The 18,194-nt window shown below is 38.5% G+C and overlaps 1 protein-coding gene across 1 annotated transcript in view; it reads right to left on the bottom strand.

The window, feature by feature from the left end:
• The window catches only part of antxr1c (ANTXR cell adhesion molecule 1c), a gene marked incomplete at its 3' end in the record, with an annotated part of 59,283 nt that overhangs the window by 20,722 nt on the left and 20,367 nt on the right, over positions 1-18,194 (bottom strand). The window contains exons 5-11 of the mRNA XM_079658446.1: positions 18,142-18,172; positions 17,977-18,050; positions 17,805-17,873; positions 14,762-14,842; positions 13,887-13,947; positions 11,206-11,304; positions 9,569-9,638 (exon numbers count right to left, since the gene is read on the bottom strand). Coding sequence (XP_079514572.1) covers positions 9,569-9,638; positions 11,206-11,304; positions 13,887-13,947; positions 14,762-14,842; positions 17,805-17,873; positions 17,977-18,050; positions 18,142-18,172 — 485 coding nt within the window. The remainder of the gene's footprint in view (positions 1-9,568; positions 9,639-11,205; positions 11,305-13,886; positions 13,948-14,761; positions 14,843-17,804; positions 17,874-17,976; positions 18,051-18,141; positions 18,173-18,194) is intronic.

The raw sequence follows: 18,194 nt of genomic DNA, 5'->3' as shown, positions 1-18,194 counted from the left end.
TATATCAGTATGTAGTGTCTCTACTTTAAAGAGTCCTCTCCTGCTGATGTCCAGGTGTATATCAGTATGTAGTGTCTCTACTGCAACATGTCTCCATGCTTTTGGTTGATTGGTCAACCACTTACAGATGTCCCGCCCCTTAGCCTATCACATACAATGTTTTTTTTTTTAGCCTTCGTAGACCATTTACATGCACACAAACCGATATAACACACTGCAGGAAAAGTAAACCCCCAAAAAAGCATAATAGGGCTTGTTTGAGTAAAATAAACAAATCTAACAATTGTTAGAATACTCAGGTAAGGCACAAGTACCTCCAACGTATACTTAAGTATGAGTACATACATTCCATCCTTGCATTTGAATGTTATAAATTGTCAATGTAGAGATATTTAAGTTACTTTTCAAGATCCTGGGTTGATTAGTTTTACAATACTGCATCATATCATACAAGCATATTTGTGTTTTATAAGTTTTGCTACTTGACTTAAACCCTAACTAAAATCTGAGAGATGTTTTTTGTTGAATCTAGTACTCACACTCACACATTTTGCTACTTAAGGATGCATTAAAAACATGAACTTGAGGAGGCTTCTTCTTTATCTTTAAGACTGTTTCAGTGTCTCAACCCCAGCTGTTCTTTGTCAGAAAGGTATGTCTGCTGTTGATCATGAACTTCAACCACTTCTACCCCCCCACCCTCCACTTCTAAGAACTAGCCAGACAGCTGAGTGTCGACGGGTTTATCGGTCAAACGGCTTCTTTCCATCTGCCAGACCTCGTTTACATCCACCTGGACACACACAGTAAGAGGTGGGGGGGGGGGGGGGTAAACTGCGTGCCTTTCATCCACATGTTTTGAAGATCTGGACGGGAACAGGCTCCAAGAGGAGGTCACGTGAAATTCCCAGAATTGTTTTTCCCAAACTCGGAGGAGAGGAGGGGATCGTGAGGACACTCAAGACAAAACAGAAACTTAGAAAGAGAGGAGTTTAGACTGAAGGACAGAGGGGGGAGAAGTACTCAGATCTTGTACTTAGTAAAAGTAGAAGTACTCAGATCTTGTACTTGAGTAAAAGTAGAAGTACTCAGATCTTGTACTTGAGTAAAAGTAGAAGTACTCAGATCTTGTATTTGAGTAAAAGTAGAAGTACTCAGATCTTGTAGTTGAGTAAAAGTAGAAGTACTCAGATCTTGTACTTGAGTAAAAGTAGAAGTACTCAGATCTTGTACTTGAGTAAAAGTAGAAGTACTCAGATCTTGTGCTTGAGTAAAAGTAGAAGTACTCAGATCTTGTAGTTGAGTAAAAGTAGAAGTACTCAGATCTTGTGCTTGAGTAAAAATAGAAGTAGTCAGATCTTGTACTTGAGTAAAAGTAGAAGTACTCAGATCTTGTACTTGAGTAAAAGTAGAAGTACTCAGATCTTGTGCTTGAGTAAAAGTAGAAGTACTCAGGTCTTGTATTTGAGTAAAAGTAGAAGTACTCAGATCTTGTACTTGAGTAAAAGTAGAAGTACTCAGATCTTGTGCTTGAGTAAAAATAGAAGTACTCAGATCTTGTACTTGAGTAAAATTAGAAGTACTCAGATCTTGTACTTGAGTAAAAATAGAAGTACTCAGATCTTGTACTTGAGTAAAAGTAGAAGTACTCAGATCTTGTACTTGAGTAAAAATAGAAGTACTCAGATCTTGTGCTTGAGTAAAAGTAGAAGTACTCAGATCTTCTACTTGAGTAAAAGTAGAAGTACTCAGATCTTGTGCTTGAGTAAAAATAGAAGTACTCAGATCTTGTACTTGAGTAAAATTAGAAGTACTCAGATCTTGTACTTGAGTAAAAATAGAAGTACTCAGATCTTGTACTTGATTAAAAGTAGAAGTACTCAGATCTTGTACTTGAGTAAAAGTAGAAGTACTCAGATCTTGTACTTGAGTAAAAGTAGAAGTACTCAGATCTTGTGCTTGAGTAAAAGTAGAAGTACTCAGATCTTCTACTTGAGTAAAAGTAGAAGTACTCAGATCTTGTGCTTGAGTAAAAATAGAAGTACTCAGATCTTGTACTTGAGTAAAAATAGAAGTACTCAGATCTTGTACTTAGTAAAAGTAGAAGTACTCAGATCTTGTGCTTGAGTAAAAGTAGAAGTACTCAGGTCTTGTATTTGAGTAAAAGTAGAAGTACTCAGATCTTGTACTTGAGTAAAAGTAGAAGTACTCAGATCTTGTACTTCAGTAAAAGTAGAAGTACTCAGATCTTGTACTTGAGTAAAAGTAGAAGTACTCAGGTCTTGTATTTGAGTAAAAGTAGAAGTACTCAGATCTTGTACTTGAGTAAAAGTAGAAGTACTCAGATCTTGTACTTCAGTAAAAGTAGAAGTACTCAGATCTTGTACTTGAGTAAAAGTAGAAGTACTCAGATCTTGTACTTCAGTAAAAGTAGAAGTACTCAGATCTTGTACTTGAGTAAAACTAGAAGTACTCAGATCTTGTACTTCAGTAAAAGTAGAAGTACTCAGATCTTGTTCTTGAGTAAAAGTAGAAGTACCAGAGTGTAGGAATACTCTGTTAAAGTAAAAGTCCTGCATTCAAAATGTTCCTCAAGTGAAAGTAGAAAAGTATTCTCATCTAAATATAGTGAAAGGAGCCACAGTAAAAGTAGTCATTGTGCAGATTGGTCCATTTCAGAATAATAGATATGATAACTTTTATAATGATTACCTCTCTAAATGTAAAAAAGAACACATAGTGAGTAATTCATATAAATGATGAATCATTCAATACAGATTTGGTTCTGGAGTAATAATGTATGGTGAATGTGGGATTGAGTCAACATAAAGAGTTCTCTGTTATAAAACATCAAACATGTGTTATTAGTTTTTGGAAAGTGAAGCTCTTTGACATTAAGACACGTCACACTTTGGCTGCAGGAAAATCAAATCAAAGTTAGAGTTTTCGAGAAACCCTAACATACTGCCAGTGTTAAAATGTAATCCTTTATTGGATGTGTTTCTGTCAGAAGAAAGCCTAGAAACCTGGAACGGAAACAAACACAATGTTGAAAAGAGAAGGAGAAGCCAGGAAAACTCACAAAGTGTGGACTGGAGGAAGTGGAGGAAATAAAGTATTTTCGAGGAAATGTTAGTTTGTAGAGCGCCCTGTCTCACAGCTGTTAGACAAGGAAGTAAAACAGACAGGACACACACACACACACACACACACACACACACACACACACACACACACACACACACACACACACACACACACACACACACACACACACACACACACACACACACACACACACACACACACACACACACACACACACACACACACACACACACACACACACACACACACACACACACACACACAGTATCCTGCTTTTTACAAGTGGCAAACATAAATGACATGATGCAACATTCAGAGACACAAACAGACCACAGTATATACCTGAGCTACCAACAATTAGATGAAAGTGAATTTCAAAAATTATAAAGTAGTATCAAATTTACTCAAAAGCTGCTTTAAATACAATTTTGAGGTTTTTTAAAAGAGTATTTCCTCAGCTTTGTACATTACAGAGGGATTGTCTTGTTCTTTTAATCCTTTTAGTGCATTATTTATATTTAAAGACGGCCTATTGTACTTATTTCAGGTTCATATCAGTATGTAGTGTCTCTACTTTAAAGAGTCCTCTCCTGCTGATGTTCAGGTGTATATCAGTATGTAGTGTCTCTACTTTAAAGAGTCCTCTCCTGCTGATGTTCAGGTGTATATCAGTATGTAGTGTCTCTACTTTAAAGAGTCCTCTCCTGCTGATGTTCAGGTGTATATCAGTATGTAGTGTCTCTACTTTAAAGAGTCCTCTCCTGCTGATGTTCAGGTGTATATCAGTATGTAGTGTCTCTACTTTAAAGAGTCCTCTCCTGCTGATGTTCAGGTGTATATCAGTATGTAGTGTCTCTACTTTAAAGAGTCCTCTCCTGCTGATGTTCAGGTGTATATCAGTATGTAGAGTCTCTACTTTAAAGAGTCCTCTCCTGCTGATGTTCAGGTTCATATCAGTATGTAGTGTCTCTACTTTAAAGAGTCCTCTCCTGCTGATGTTCAGGTGTATATCAGTATGTAGTGTCTCTATTTTAAAGATTCCTCTCCTGCTGATGTTCAGGTGTATATCAGTATGTAGTGTCTCTACTTTAAAGAGTGCTCTCCTGCTGATGTTCTGGTGTATATCAGTATGTAGTGTCTCTACTTTAAAGAGTCCTCTCCTGCTGATGTTCAGGTGTATATCAGTATGTAGTGTCTCTACTTTAAAGAGTCCTCTCCTGCTGATGTTCAGGTGTATATCAGTATGTAGTGTCTCTACTTGAAAGAGTCCTCTCCTGCTGATGTTCAGGTGTATATCAGTATGTAGTGTCTCTACTTTAAAGAGTCCTCTCCTGCTGATGTTCAGGTGTATATCAGTATGTAGAGTCTCTACTTTAAAGAGTCCTCTCCTGCTGATGTTCAGGTGTATATCAGTATGTAGTGTCTCTACTTTAAAGAGTTCTCTCCTGCTGATGTTCAGGTGTATATCAGTATGTAGTGTATCTACTTTAAAGAGTCCTCTCCTGCTGATGTTCAGGTTCATATCAGTATGTAGTGTCTCTACTTTAAAGAGTCCTCTCCTGCTGATGTTCAGGTGTATATCAGTATGTAGTGTCTCTACTTTAAAGAGTCCTCTCCTGCTGATGTTCAGGTGTATATCAGTATGTAGTGTCTCTACTTTAAAGAGTCCTCTCCTGCTGATGTTCAGGTGTATATCAGCATGTAGTGTCTCTACTTTAAAGAGTCCTCTCCTGCTGATGTTCAGGTGTATATCAGTATGTAGTGTCTCTACTTTAAAGAGTTCTCTCCTGCTGATGTTCAGGTGTATATCAGTATGTAGTGTCTCTACTTTAAAGAGTCCTCTCCGGCTGATGTTCAGGTGTATATCAGTATGTAGTGTCTCTGTGTCTCTTTATTTTTCTCATACTGTCTGTGCTTCACCACCTCTTTTCACCCTCTGTCTGAAACCAGAGCCCAGTCTGCTCTGATTGGTTAGCTGGCCGGCTCTGTTGTGATTGGCCGACCGCTTAGAGATGTCACGTACAATGTGTTGGAGCGCTAACCAATAGAAGCGTGAGTGTTACATAGGGATATCACTTTGTTATGGAGGTAAACAAAGAGGGGAAGTGGCATTTTAGGCTTTGCAGACCATTAACATGCATAAAAACCTATATACCTCACTACAGGAAATCCCCCAAAAAGCATAATAGGACCCCTTTAATATTCCAAAGTCTTCAGCAAGTGCTATATCAGTCAAAATAATCTCAATCTGTTATTTTTTCCAAATCTTGAAAGCCTAACCGGAGCAGTTTTTCCTCTCTGCAGGGAATCACGCGGCATACAAACACATGTCCACACAGTTCAAAGGCCTGACTAGCTGCTACAGGGCTTTGATCATTTAGACCTGGACGCACGCAGACTGTTGAAAGAGAAGAAGGCTGACAGGAGGGGGGGGGGATGTGTGACAGAGGCAAAAAAAACATAGATACTGAGAGAAAAATGACCAGACGGGGAAAACAAGAGGGTGAAGAAAGAGCCACGGTGGCATCGAGAGAGTAAAGGGGGGGGGGGGGGGGGGGGGGGGGGGGAAGATAGGAGTAGGATCTGAGAGTCAGGAGGTTCAGTTTTATGGCGTCTAATGGAACATTTTAAAGTAAATAAAGCGGAAGATATACAAAGTTTAAAGGAGGCAAAGGAACATAATGAACCCTCAATTACGACCCTTCTGCTGAGGGATCGATTAAAAGCACACTAATCCCCCTCTCTTTCCACACCACTGACAGTGCAAATAATAACTGGATTTATAACCTCTGAGAGAGAATAACACGAAGGAATGATTACCGTCATTTCAGAATCGTACCATGCAGGGTTCATTTTGTTAGCGATAACTATGATAGGTTATGTCAATATGCCTTTTTTTCACGACAAGACGATGGCAAGACTGTACAGCACCGATGACTTTGAGCCAAGTTTTTAATATTGCACATTTCAACACAAGACAGTTACAAGAATTAGGGAAAACACAAAAATCACACATTATAAAAGGATGCTTAAATATACATCAAAAAGCCTAGAGATTATAAATAAGATGGTGACCTAGCAACAAAAGGACATCACTATGTAACACTTGCTCTTCCATTGGCTAGCGCACCAACACATTGTACAGGACAGGCTAAGGGGCGGGACATCTCTGAGAGGTTGACCAATCAGAACAGAGCCGGCCAGCTAACCAATCAGACTGGGCTCTGGTTTCAGACAAAGGGTGAAAAGTAGAGACACTACACACTGATATACACCTGAACATCAGCAGGAGAGGACTCTTTAAAGTAGAGACACTACATACTGATATACACCTGAACATCAGCAGGAGAGGACTCTTTAAAGTAGAGACACTACATACTGATATACACCTGAACATCAGCAGGAGAGGACTCTTTAAAGTAGAGATACTACATACTGATATACACCTGCACATCAGCAGGAGAGGACTCTTTAAAGAAGAGACACTACATACTGATATACACCTGAACATCAGCAGGAGAGGACTCTTTAAAGTAGAGACACTACATACTGATATACACCTGAACATCAGCAGGAGAGGACTCTTTAAAGTAGAGACACTACATACTGATATACACCTGAACATCAGCAGGAGAGGACTCTTAAAGTAGAGACACTACATACTGATATACACCTGAACATCAGCAGGAGAGGACTCTTTAAAGTAGAGACACTACATACTGATATACACCTGAACATCAGCAGGAGAGGACTCTTTAAAGTAGAGACACTACATACTGATATACACCTGAACATCAACAGGAGAGGACTCTTTAAAGTAGAGATACTACATACTGATATACACCTGCACATCAGCAGGAGAGGACTCTTTAAAGAAGAGACACTACATACTGATATACACCTGAACATCAGCAGGAGAGGACTCTTTAAAGTAGAGACACTACATACTGATATACACCTGAACATCAGCAGGAGAGGACTCTTTAAAGTAGAGACACTACATACTGATATACACCTGAACATCAGCAGGAGAGGACTCTTTCAAGTAGAGACACTACATACTGATATACACCTGAACATCAGCAGGAGAGGACTCTTTAAAGTAGAGACACTACATACTGATATACACCTGAACATCAGCAGGAGAGGACTCTTTAAAGTAGAGACACTACATACTGATATACACCTGAACATCAGCAGGAGAGGACTCTTTAAAGTAGAGACACTACATACTGATATACACCTGAACATCAGCAGGAGAGGACTCTTTAAAGTAGAGACACTACATACTGATATACACCTGAACATCAGCAGGAGAGGACTCTTTAAAGTAGAGATACTACATACTGATATACACCTGCACATCAGCAGGAGAGGACTCTTTAAAGAAGAGACACTACATACTGATATACACCTGAACATCAGCAGGAGAGGACTCTTTAAAGTAGAGACACTACATACTGATATACACCTGAACATCAGCAGGAGAGGACTCTTTAAAGTAGAGACACTACATACTGATATACACCTGAACATCAGCAGGAGAGGACTCTTTAAAGTAGAGACACTACATACTGATATACACCTGAACATCAGCAGGAGAGGACTCTTTAAAGTAGAGACACTACATACTGATATACACCTGAACATCAGCAGGAGAGGACTCTTTAAAGTAGAGACACTACATACTGATATACACCTGAACATCAACAGGAGAGGACTCTTTAAAGTAGAGATACTACATACTGATATACACCTGCACATCAGCAGGAGAGGACTCTTTAAAGAAGAGACACTACATACTGATATACACCTGAACATCAGCAGGAGAGGACTCTTTAAAGTAGAGACACTACATACTGATATACACCTGAACATCAGCAGGAGAGGACTCTTTAAAGTAGAGACACTACATACTGATATACACCTGAACATCAGCAGGAGAGGACTCTTTCAAGTAGAGACACTACATACTGATATACACCTGAACATCAGCAGGAGAGGACTCTTTAAAGTAGAGACACTACATACTGATATACACCTGAACATCAGCAGGAGAGGACTCTTTAAAGTAGAGACACTACATACTGATATACACCTGAACATCAGCAGGAGAGGACTCTTTAAAGTAGAGACACTACATACTGATATACACCTGAACATCAGCAGGAGAGGACTCTTTAAAGTAGAGACACTACATACTGATATACACCTGAACATCAGCAGGAGAGGACTCTTTAAAGTAGAGACACTACATACTGATATACACCTGAACATCAGCAGGAGAGGACTCTTTCAAGTAGAGACACTACATACTGATATACACCTGAACATCAGCAGGAGAGGACTCTTTAAAGTAGAGACACTACATACTGATATACACCTGAACATCAGCAGGAGAGGACTCTTTAAAGTAGAGACACTACATACTGATATACACCTGAACATCAGCAGGAGAGGACTCTTTAAAGTAGAGACACTACATACTGATATACACCTGAACATCAGCAGGAGAGGACTCTTTAAAGTAGAGACACTACATACTGATATACACCTGAACATCAGCAGGAGAGGACTCTTTAAAGTAGAGACACTACATACTGATATACACCTGAACATCAGCAGGAGAGGACTCTTTAAAGTAGAGACACTACATACTGATATACACCTGAACATCAGCAGGAGAGGACTCTTTAAAGTAGAGACACTACATACTGATATACACCTGAACATCAGCAGGAGAGGACTCTTTAAAGTAGAGACACTACATACTGATATACACCTGAACATCAGCAGGAGAGGACTCTTTAAAGTAGAGACACTACATACTGATATACACCTGAACATCAGCAGGAGAGGACTCTTTAAAGTAGAGACACTACATACTGATATACACCTGAACATCAGCAGGAGAGGACTCTTTAAAGTAGAGACACTACATACTGATATACACCTGAACATCAGCAGGAGAGGACTCTTTAAAGTAGAGACACTACATACTGATATACACCTGAACATCAGCAGGAGAGGACATATTATTATTAGTTTGTGGTATAACTTAATTCTTGATATTTTATAGTGTATTCTAGAGATACCCTATAGATATATGTGTCATGGTAGACCAATGTGTGCATTAAAGACTATTTTCTCTGTAATTCAGGACAGCATGGAGGTTTACTGTACCACGGCATTTTCTGGCATATCTTCAGAGCCTCTTTATATTTTTAGCTGCACAGAAAAGAGGAATGCAGCCACGGATGGGTATAATAAAAAAGACTTAATATATGGCAGGCTTCTTATGGTCTGTGTGTGTGTGTGTGTGTGTGTGTGTGTGTGTGTGTGTGTGTGTGTGTGTGTGTGTGTGTGTGTGTGTGTGTGTGTGTGTGAGTCAGATGTTTCTCTCTGTTTAAAGTGAAAGAATTAGAGATGAATAAGAAATGATAAAAAAAGAGGCACCTACTTTCCAAGTTCTTCGATGACAGGAGCTGGGCACAGTAGGAATGTGTCTTGTACACTAGCCGGCTTTTCCGCTAGGAGGAAATACAACATTTCAATAAATAAATAAGCACTCCTCAGTCTGTGTATCATAGTGAACTAAGCACAATCATTAGACATGGGCTTTAGAGGTGAAAGAGCTACACTTTGATATATGTGCTTCAAAAGACAGACACCATATATTTCTGAATGAATGTTGACAAAAGCTGATCTTTTATTTGAACCTGACCATTTCCCCTCATGGAACTAGAAGTGTGATGAGGCTTCTTCCTCTGAGGATCCACTTAAGAGCTACAACTAATATCATTTTCATATTTGATTAATCTGCCAATTCTTTAATGATTATGTGATTAGGCGCGTTCACACCGGAGTACTTTTCCCGTTTAGTTCCGTTAGTGCCTGGAATTTTGCGTTTACACCAAAAAGAGAACTTAGTTCAGAGAACTTTTACCCCCATTTTCAGTCCCTGCTAGAGAGGGGAGAAAAAAGTACCAATTTCGATTGGCTGGGCGGATTGCAAACCACGCCCCGTAAAACTTGCCATTGTATTTGCTGGCATTAGCATTATTAGCATTAGCATTATTAGCATTAGCATTAGCCCCGCGCACCAACGGAGAGAGACTAACTTATGGCAACACAAAAGAAAACATGGGAGCGGTGGAGATGAGGAGGTGTCGGCGTTCTGGCGATTTACTCGGAAGGCTTCAGTAGAAGCTGCTGGGAGTCCCAGCAGCTTCTACTGAAGCCAGTCCCTAACTCCAGGAACTTCCGGCCGGGGACTACGGGTGGCAGTATACGCCGTGAAGTTGTTTGCGGCCTGCCAGTAAACCCAAAGCAGAAGAAGAAGAAGTGACGTCAGCGGCTTCACTTCATTTGCGTAATCTTCCCTCGGGGAACTTATTCTGGTGTGAACGTGATCTGTACTTAGTTCCATGGGGGTACTAAGTGCTGGGTACTAAGTGCTGGGAACTAAGTGCTGGGAACTAAGTGCCGGCACTAAGTACGGCAAATTACTTGGTGTGAAAGCGGCTAGTAAGTCTGTGGTGTCTAAAATGTCAGGAAATAGTAAAAACAAGTAGATTTTCTTTTCTCAAAGTCCAACATGATGTCTTTAAATGTTGTGTGTTGTCTAAAACCCAAGTTTAATTAGGTTATAAAACTGAAACAAGCAGGACATCTCCTTATTGGAGAGGCTGGCAATAAAATGTTCTGACATTTTTTGCAAGAAGAAAAAGGCTTAACTGATTATTCAAAGAGTAGGAAATTGTCTTTTTGTTCCTAATCTAATCTAAGTAACCTACTCACTGTATTTTGTATCCCTTTTTTATAGGATTCACATCGTAAACATAGAGTGTTTTGAGGGTGCTATTCTGATCTGACAACGTTTGCCTAAGAGAAATACAACACAGTAAACAAAAGACTGTAAATGACCCAAACCTAGGCTGATCTGAGAATTATTAGACAGTTACAAGCCCAGTGTGTGTGTGTGTGTGTGTGTGTGTGTGTGTGTGTGTGTGTGTGTGTGTGTGTGTGTGTGTGTGTGTGTGTGTGTGTGTGTGTGTGTGTGTGTGTGTGTGTGTGTGTGTGTGTGTGTGTACTCACTGACTGTGACGGTGTCATTGATTTTGAAGCTGCAGAGCACCTGGTTGATGTTCCTGGCGTGGAGGAAGCCGTTCCCTCTCACCACCACTTGGAAAGACTCTGGAGACAAAAGGCCAACACATTGATAGTTTTTTTACTCTTTGGCAAACAACATTACATTTTATATGGCATGTGTATCATCATGATCGTTTTCATGAGACAGTTACAACTCAGCAGAGGTGGGAAGTAGTGGAGTACAAATACTACTGTTACTGTACTTAAGCACATGTTTCTGGTGTCAGTACTTTACTCCACTACTTCTTTTTCTGACGACTTTTTACTTTGACTTCTTACATGTTGAACACAAATACCTGAACTTTCTACTTCTTACATGTTGAACACAAATACCTGAACTTTCTACTTCTTACATGTTGAACACAAATACCTGTACTTTCTACTTCTCACATGTTGAACACAAATACCTGTACTTTCTACTTCTTACATGTTGAACACAAATACCTGTACTTTCTACTTCTTACATGTTGAACACAAATACCTGTACTTTCTACTTCTTACATGTTGAACACAAATACCTGTACTTTCTACTTCTTACATGTTGAACTCAAATACCTGAACTTTCTACTTCTTACATGTTGAACACAAATACCTGTACTTTCTACTTCTTACATGTTGAACACAAATACCTGTACTTTCTACTTCTTACATGTTGAACACAAATACCTGTACTTTCTACTTCTTACATGTTGAACTCAAATACCTGTACTTTCTACTTCTTACATGTTGAACTCAAATACCTGTACTTTCTACTTCTTACATGTTGAACACAAATACCTGTACTTTCTACTTCTTACATGTTGAACTCAAATACCTGTACTTTCTACTTCTTACATGTTGAACTCAAATACCTGTACTTTCTACTTCTTACATTTTGAACTCAAATACCTGTACTTTCTACTTCTTACATGTTGAACACAAATACCTGAACTTTCTACTTCTTACATGTTGAACACAAATACCTGTACTTTCTACTTCTTATATTTTGAACCCAAATACCTGTACTTTCTACTTCTTACATGTTGAACACAAATACCTGTACTTTCTACTTCTTACATGTTGAACACAAATACCTGTACTTTCTACTTCTTACATGTTGAACACAAATACCTGTACTTTCTACTTCTCACATGTTGAACTCAAATACCTGTACTTTCTACTTCTCACATGTTGAACACAAATACCTGTATTTTCTACTTCTTACATGTTGAACACAAATACCTGTACTTTCTACTTCTCACATGTTGAACTCAAATACCTGTACTTTCTACTTCTCACATGTTGAACCCAAATACCTGTATTTTCTACTTCTTACATGTTGAACTCAAATACCTGTACTTTCTACTTCTTACATGTTGAACCCAAATACCTGTACTTTCTACTTCTTACATGTTGAACACAAATACCTGTACTTTCTACTTCTTACATGTTGAACTCAAATACCTGTACTTTCTACTTCTTACATGTTGAACTCAAATACCTGTACTTTCTACTTCTTACATGTTGAACTCAAATACCTGTACTTTCTACTTCTCTCATTTTCCAAACAGGCTGGTTCCTTTAGTCTGAATGTGTGTTTGGTGGCGTGATCATTATTATTTAGAGTCATTGCGTGCCTATTGATTTGAACACGATCCGTGTATCCATCATTTCCTGGTCTTCTCTAAAGAAGAGGGACCAATGGAAACGTTGTCATGTTGCCGTTGGTCACCATGGAAACATTCATTAGCTAACAATGACATTATTGTTCTATTAATATAAAGGGAGGTCAGGTACTCTTTAAAACAGCTGCTAGTTATGGGTACTTTTTACTGAAGTACATTTCAACGCCTCTTTACTTTGACTTGAGTAAAGAAGTTTAGTCAGTACTTCTACTTTCACCAGAGTATTTTTAAACACGAGTATCTGTACTTCTACTTGAGTAAAGGATGTGTGTACTGCAGCCATCTCTCCAACTCAGCATTGTTAGAAGTGCAGTATCCAAACTCTGAATGGCTTTCTCTTTTAGGTTTGGCTTACATAACATTTAACTGTCACCAACACAAAACAGCTTAAAACAAGATATCTGGAAAATATCGAATGGCGTTAAAGTTAAGCACATTAGTGCAAATGGTAGAAAGTAAATGACAGAGCTACAAAATGCAAGAGGGAAGCAATGTGGTTTTCTTAGTAAATAAAAATGTATATCTTGTAAAAAAACTTTAATATTCTTGGAGAACATTCAATATCACCACTGCCTCTCTCTCAGGGTTAATCCTTTTAATGAGACCCTTTAATATTTTCCCACTACCAATCATTTCCTTTAAGTGAACTGGACGCCCATATAAGAACGTGTCTGGGACTTTCATTACTGACGTGAGAAAAAGAGAGACTGGACACTAGGTGGAATCAAGAAATGATGGAAGGATGGCACTAGTTATTGTGTGTGTGTGTGTGTGTGTGTGTGTGTGTGTGTGTGTGTGTGTGTGTGTGTGTGTGTGTGTGTGTGTGCGTGTTTGTGTGTGTGTGTGTTTGTCTGTGTGTGTGTGTGTGTGTGTGTGTGTGTGTGTCTGTGTGTGTGTGTGTGTGTGTGTGTGTGTGTGTGTGTGTGTGTGTGTGTGTGTGTGTGTGTGTGTGCGTTTCCCCACCTCCTGCACACACGCTGGAGGGCTCGGCCGCCAAAATCTCAATGCAGGATTTCTTGATGATCTGGAGGAACAATGGAGGAGAAAGTTATTTTCTACAATGAAACTTGCTGACGTCTTTAGTACAGCTTAACAAATTAGACTTGGTCATCAACAGTACAATAAAAAATGTTCTAAGGCTTTCCGTTTCATGTTTTATTGTGTGTCCCACTTTGTAAAACATGCAATGCTTGTTTTGAACACACAAAAACATTAGAGGGAAATATAAAATTGAGATTTTCCATCGGATCTAGTTATTTCCTACATTTCAGTTCATTTGAATAAACGACATGGCTCCAAGTTTTTCTTAGTTTCTTTGTGGAAATGTCTATTAAATAGTGTTATATTCTTTGATATTTCATTTACATTTGAGTTCATAGCACTTACAGTACGCATATGTGTGGTGCCATGTTAGGAACAGTAACTAAATGTGGTTGTGTACTGTAGTATATATTATTTTATATTAGACTCAACGGGAATCTGGTGAAATATTGTCTTATATCATGAGAAACACATGTTGCAGTGAGCTCACTTTGCTCTGTAGATGTGTTTCAGTGTAAACAAAGACTTACAGTTCAAAAGTAAGAACAACTACTTTTGATTATCACTGTGTCCATTTACTATAAATCAGTATTTCTGTTTTCAAACTCTTACACTATGCAAAACAATGAGGTGCCTGATGAAGAACAAAGTGATCTGTGTACTCAAACTTAAGTCAGTTTTCACCGAGGGGGTAATAAAAGATAATTGTCCAAACGCAGGACAGACTCATGGATAAATACACGGACGTGGACCCAAGCTACAGGAAGTCTCTCCGGCACAAAGACGAGTTTATTTACCGAATCGATGACGCCTCGGAGAGCGTGGAAGCCGCCCATCACAGGAAACACGTGCTCGATGGTGTCCGCAATGGTGGCCAGCTTCAGAGGGAGAGGTGAGGAAAGAGAGGTAAGGAACCACGTTAAATAGGGATCAATTCACAAAACAATGATTGAACAATTGACTGAATAAGATCATTGTACAGTACAACTGATGTTTCGGTGTTTTTTGTTTTGTTTCTTTCCGTTAACTGTCAAGTGGGAACTAAGTATTTTTTTGCACGTTTTTGTTTCCCTACGATACTGTTATTATTGGCTGTGAATAAGAAAATATGAAGGACAGACCATCTATTTCTATTTATTTACTTTTTCGAGAAAGGGGTAGGTAACATAAGATTATTTTCTTCTCCGTGCTCCTTTTCGGGTACGGTGTGTTTATAGAGACATGTTTTGTAAATAATTGTTATACATTAAAGGTGGGGTAGGTAAGTTTGAGAAACCGGCTCGAGATACACTTTTTGTTATATTCCATGGAATGCTCTTAACGTCCCGATAGCAATGAATATCTGAAGTGCTTTGACAAAAAATCCATAAAGAAATGTCAGCTGTGGAAGCCGTGGCGCTGTAAAAAGCACGACCAATCATCTGAGCCGGCCCGGCTAAAGTAACTGGATGGCCTACCTGCCTGTCAGCCTTCCATCTGTGCACAAACTTATCTCGTGCCCTCATTGGTCATGTGCGTGTTCGTGTGTGTTGGAGGAGGGGCTCTGGCAGGAAGTGGCAGATTTTTTCCGGTTGTGTATTTTCAAATTCTAGCGATCTCGAGCTGGTTTCTCCAAAATTACCTACCCCACCTTTAAGTTGTGCATACCATGAACATTGCATAACATGTGTTAATGGAAACACGGCTAATGTCAACCACCTGTGAGTACTGGAAGTGAAATCCTATCTTAACACACTTTCATTTCATTTTTATTTTCATGGAACAAATAAAAATGAAATGAAAGTGTGTTAAGATAGGATTTCACTTCTTCTTCTACTCTTTTATTGTGGGCAGATTACAGCCATGCATCTAGTGAAGCATATACTACCGACTTCTAACAAAACGATTGTAAGCTGCCTGGTTTCTTAGCTCCAAAGTAGTTAATGGAAATACACAGTTTTGCTATTTTTTATTCCCAATCGTTTGTAAAATGATCCAGAAAACCAACAGCTAAAGTTTGACATTTCCTAACAAGCAAAAATTGGCCCAAAATGTACAAGTGTGACACAATTTCATACATAATAAACAGGAACATCTCAATGAAGAACTGAACCCATACTTTGTAAAACCAGTAATGACCACACATTGTCTACAATCATTTCCAATCAATCAAAGGCATCTTGTAGTAAACTTTAGTGAGACCACGTCTGGTTACTGAAGGTTGACCGGGCCTCACATCCTCTCAAATATCTTTAACTTCCAGGACACTGAATCACCCTTTCCTCATCATGTTGAAGCTAATTGTTGAGTATTATTCAAGTTACAGACATTTCTCCACTCCAACTTTGTGTGTTGGCATCCTGAGAGGAAGCTCAAGGTTAGAAAGAAAATATCTCTTGGATTGGTTTTCAGGAAACTTTAAATTATGGGTTAGCGAGATTTCACAGGGGCCACAGAAGGCACGACATAACAGCATGTCCACACGTCTGGATTCCTGAGCACTTGGATGGTATTGTCTTGATAGATAGATAGATAGATAGATAGATAGATAGATAGATAGATAGATAGATAGATAGATGGATAGATAGATGGATGGATGGATAGATAGATGGATGGATAGATAGATAGATTGATAGATAGATTGAGATGGATAGATAGATAGATGGATGGATAGATAGATGGATGGATGGATAGATGGATGGATAGATAGATAGATAGATGGATAGATGGATGGATAGATAGATAGATAGATAGATAGATAGATAGATAGATAGATAGATAGATAGATAGATAGATAGATAGATAGATAGATAGATGGATAGATAGATGGATGGATGGATAGATAGATGGATGGATAGATAGATAGATGGATGGATAGATAGATAGATAGATTGATAGATAGATTGAGATGGATAGATAGATAGATGGATGGATAGATAGATGGATGGATGGATAGATGGATAGATGGATAGATGGATGGATAGATAGATAGATAGATAGATAGATAGATAGATAGATAGATAGATAGATAGATAGATAGATAGATAGATAGATAGATAGATAGATGGATAGATGGATGGATAGATAGATGGATATATGGATAGATGGATGGATAGATAGATAGATAGATAGATGGATGGATAGATGGATAGATAGATAGATAGATAGATAGATAGATAGATAGATAGATAGATGGATGGATAGATGGATGGATAGATAGATGGATATATGGATAGATGGATGGATAGATAGATAGATAGATAGATAGATAGATGGATAGATGGATAGATAGATAGATAGATAGATAGATAGATGGATAGATAGATAGATAGATAGATAGATAGATAGATAGATAGATGGATAGATAGATAGATGGATGGATAGATAGATGGATAGATAGATGGATAGATAGATAGATAGATGGATAGATGGATAGATAGATAGATGGATAGATAGATAGATAGATAGATGGATAGATAGATAGATAGATAGATGGATGGATAGATAGATAGATGCATAGATAGATAGATGGATAGATAGATAGATAGATAGATAGATAGATAGATGGATAGAAAGATAGATAGATGGATGGATAGATAGATAGATGCATAGATAGATAGATGGATAGATAGATAGATAGATAGATAGATAGATAGATGGATAGAAAGATAGATAGATGGATGGATAGATAGATAGATAGATGCATAGATAGATAGATGGATAGATAGATAGATAGATGGATAGATGGATAGATAGATAGATAAATAGATAGATAGATGAGTACTTAAATGTTTGCTTTGTTTTAAACCTTAACTCTTAGGAGATATAAGTGGCGTCACACATTACATGTATTGGCTTTACCTGAGTCTCATTGAAGTCCTTGACACCGACGCAGTACACAATCGCTCCAAGAGACCTGGCTCTTTCTGCCTGTTGAAAAACACAAGCAATAAAATGAATTAGTTCCAGAAAACTGGAGTTTATACGCTTTTCAATCTTTATTTTTCAGGAGCTGCAGGTCTGGCTTTGATACCTCTTGCTGCGCGGTGATGAGCTGATGTTCCTGCAGCTCTCCGTCTGTCAGAGCGATAATCACACTGGCCGTGCCTGGGGGAAAGCATAAAGACATGCTTTCACGTCAACACAATGCACCATTTAGCTTAAAGAAAGTATTGAAAGAACTATTTTTGATGCATACCAAAGTTCTCCTGGGTTATCTGCTCGTTTGCCTTTAAAGAAGAAGAAGACATT

Source organism: Notothenia rossii, assembly GCF_949606895.1.
Source record: "Notothenia rossii genome assembly, chromosome: 11".
In the NCBI taxonomy this organism is placed as follows: domain Eukaryota; kingdom Metazoa; phylum Chordata; class Actinopteri; order Perciformes; family Nototheniidae; genus Notothenia; species Notothenia rossii.
The sequence above is the reverse complement of the archived record's forward strand: the minus strand, read 5'-3'. Positions and strand labels throughout refer to the sequence as shown.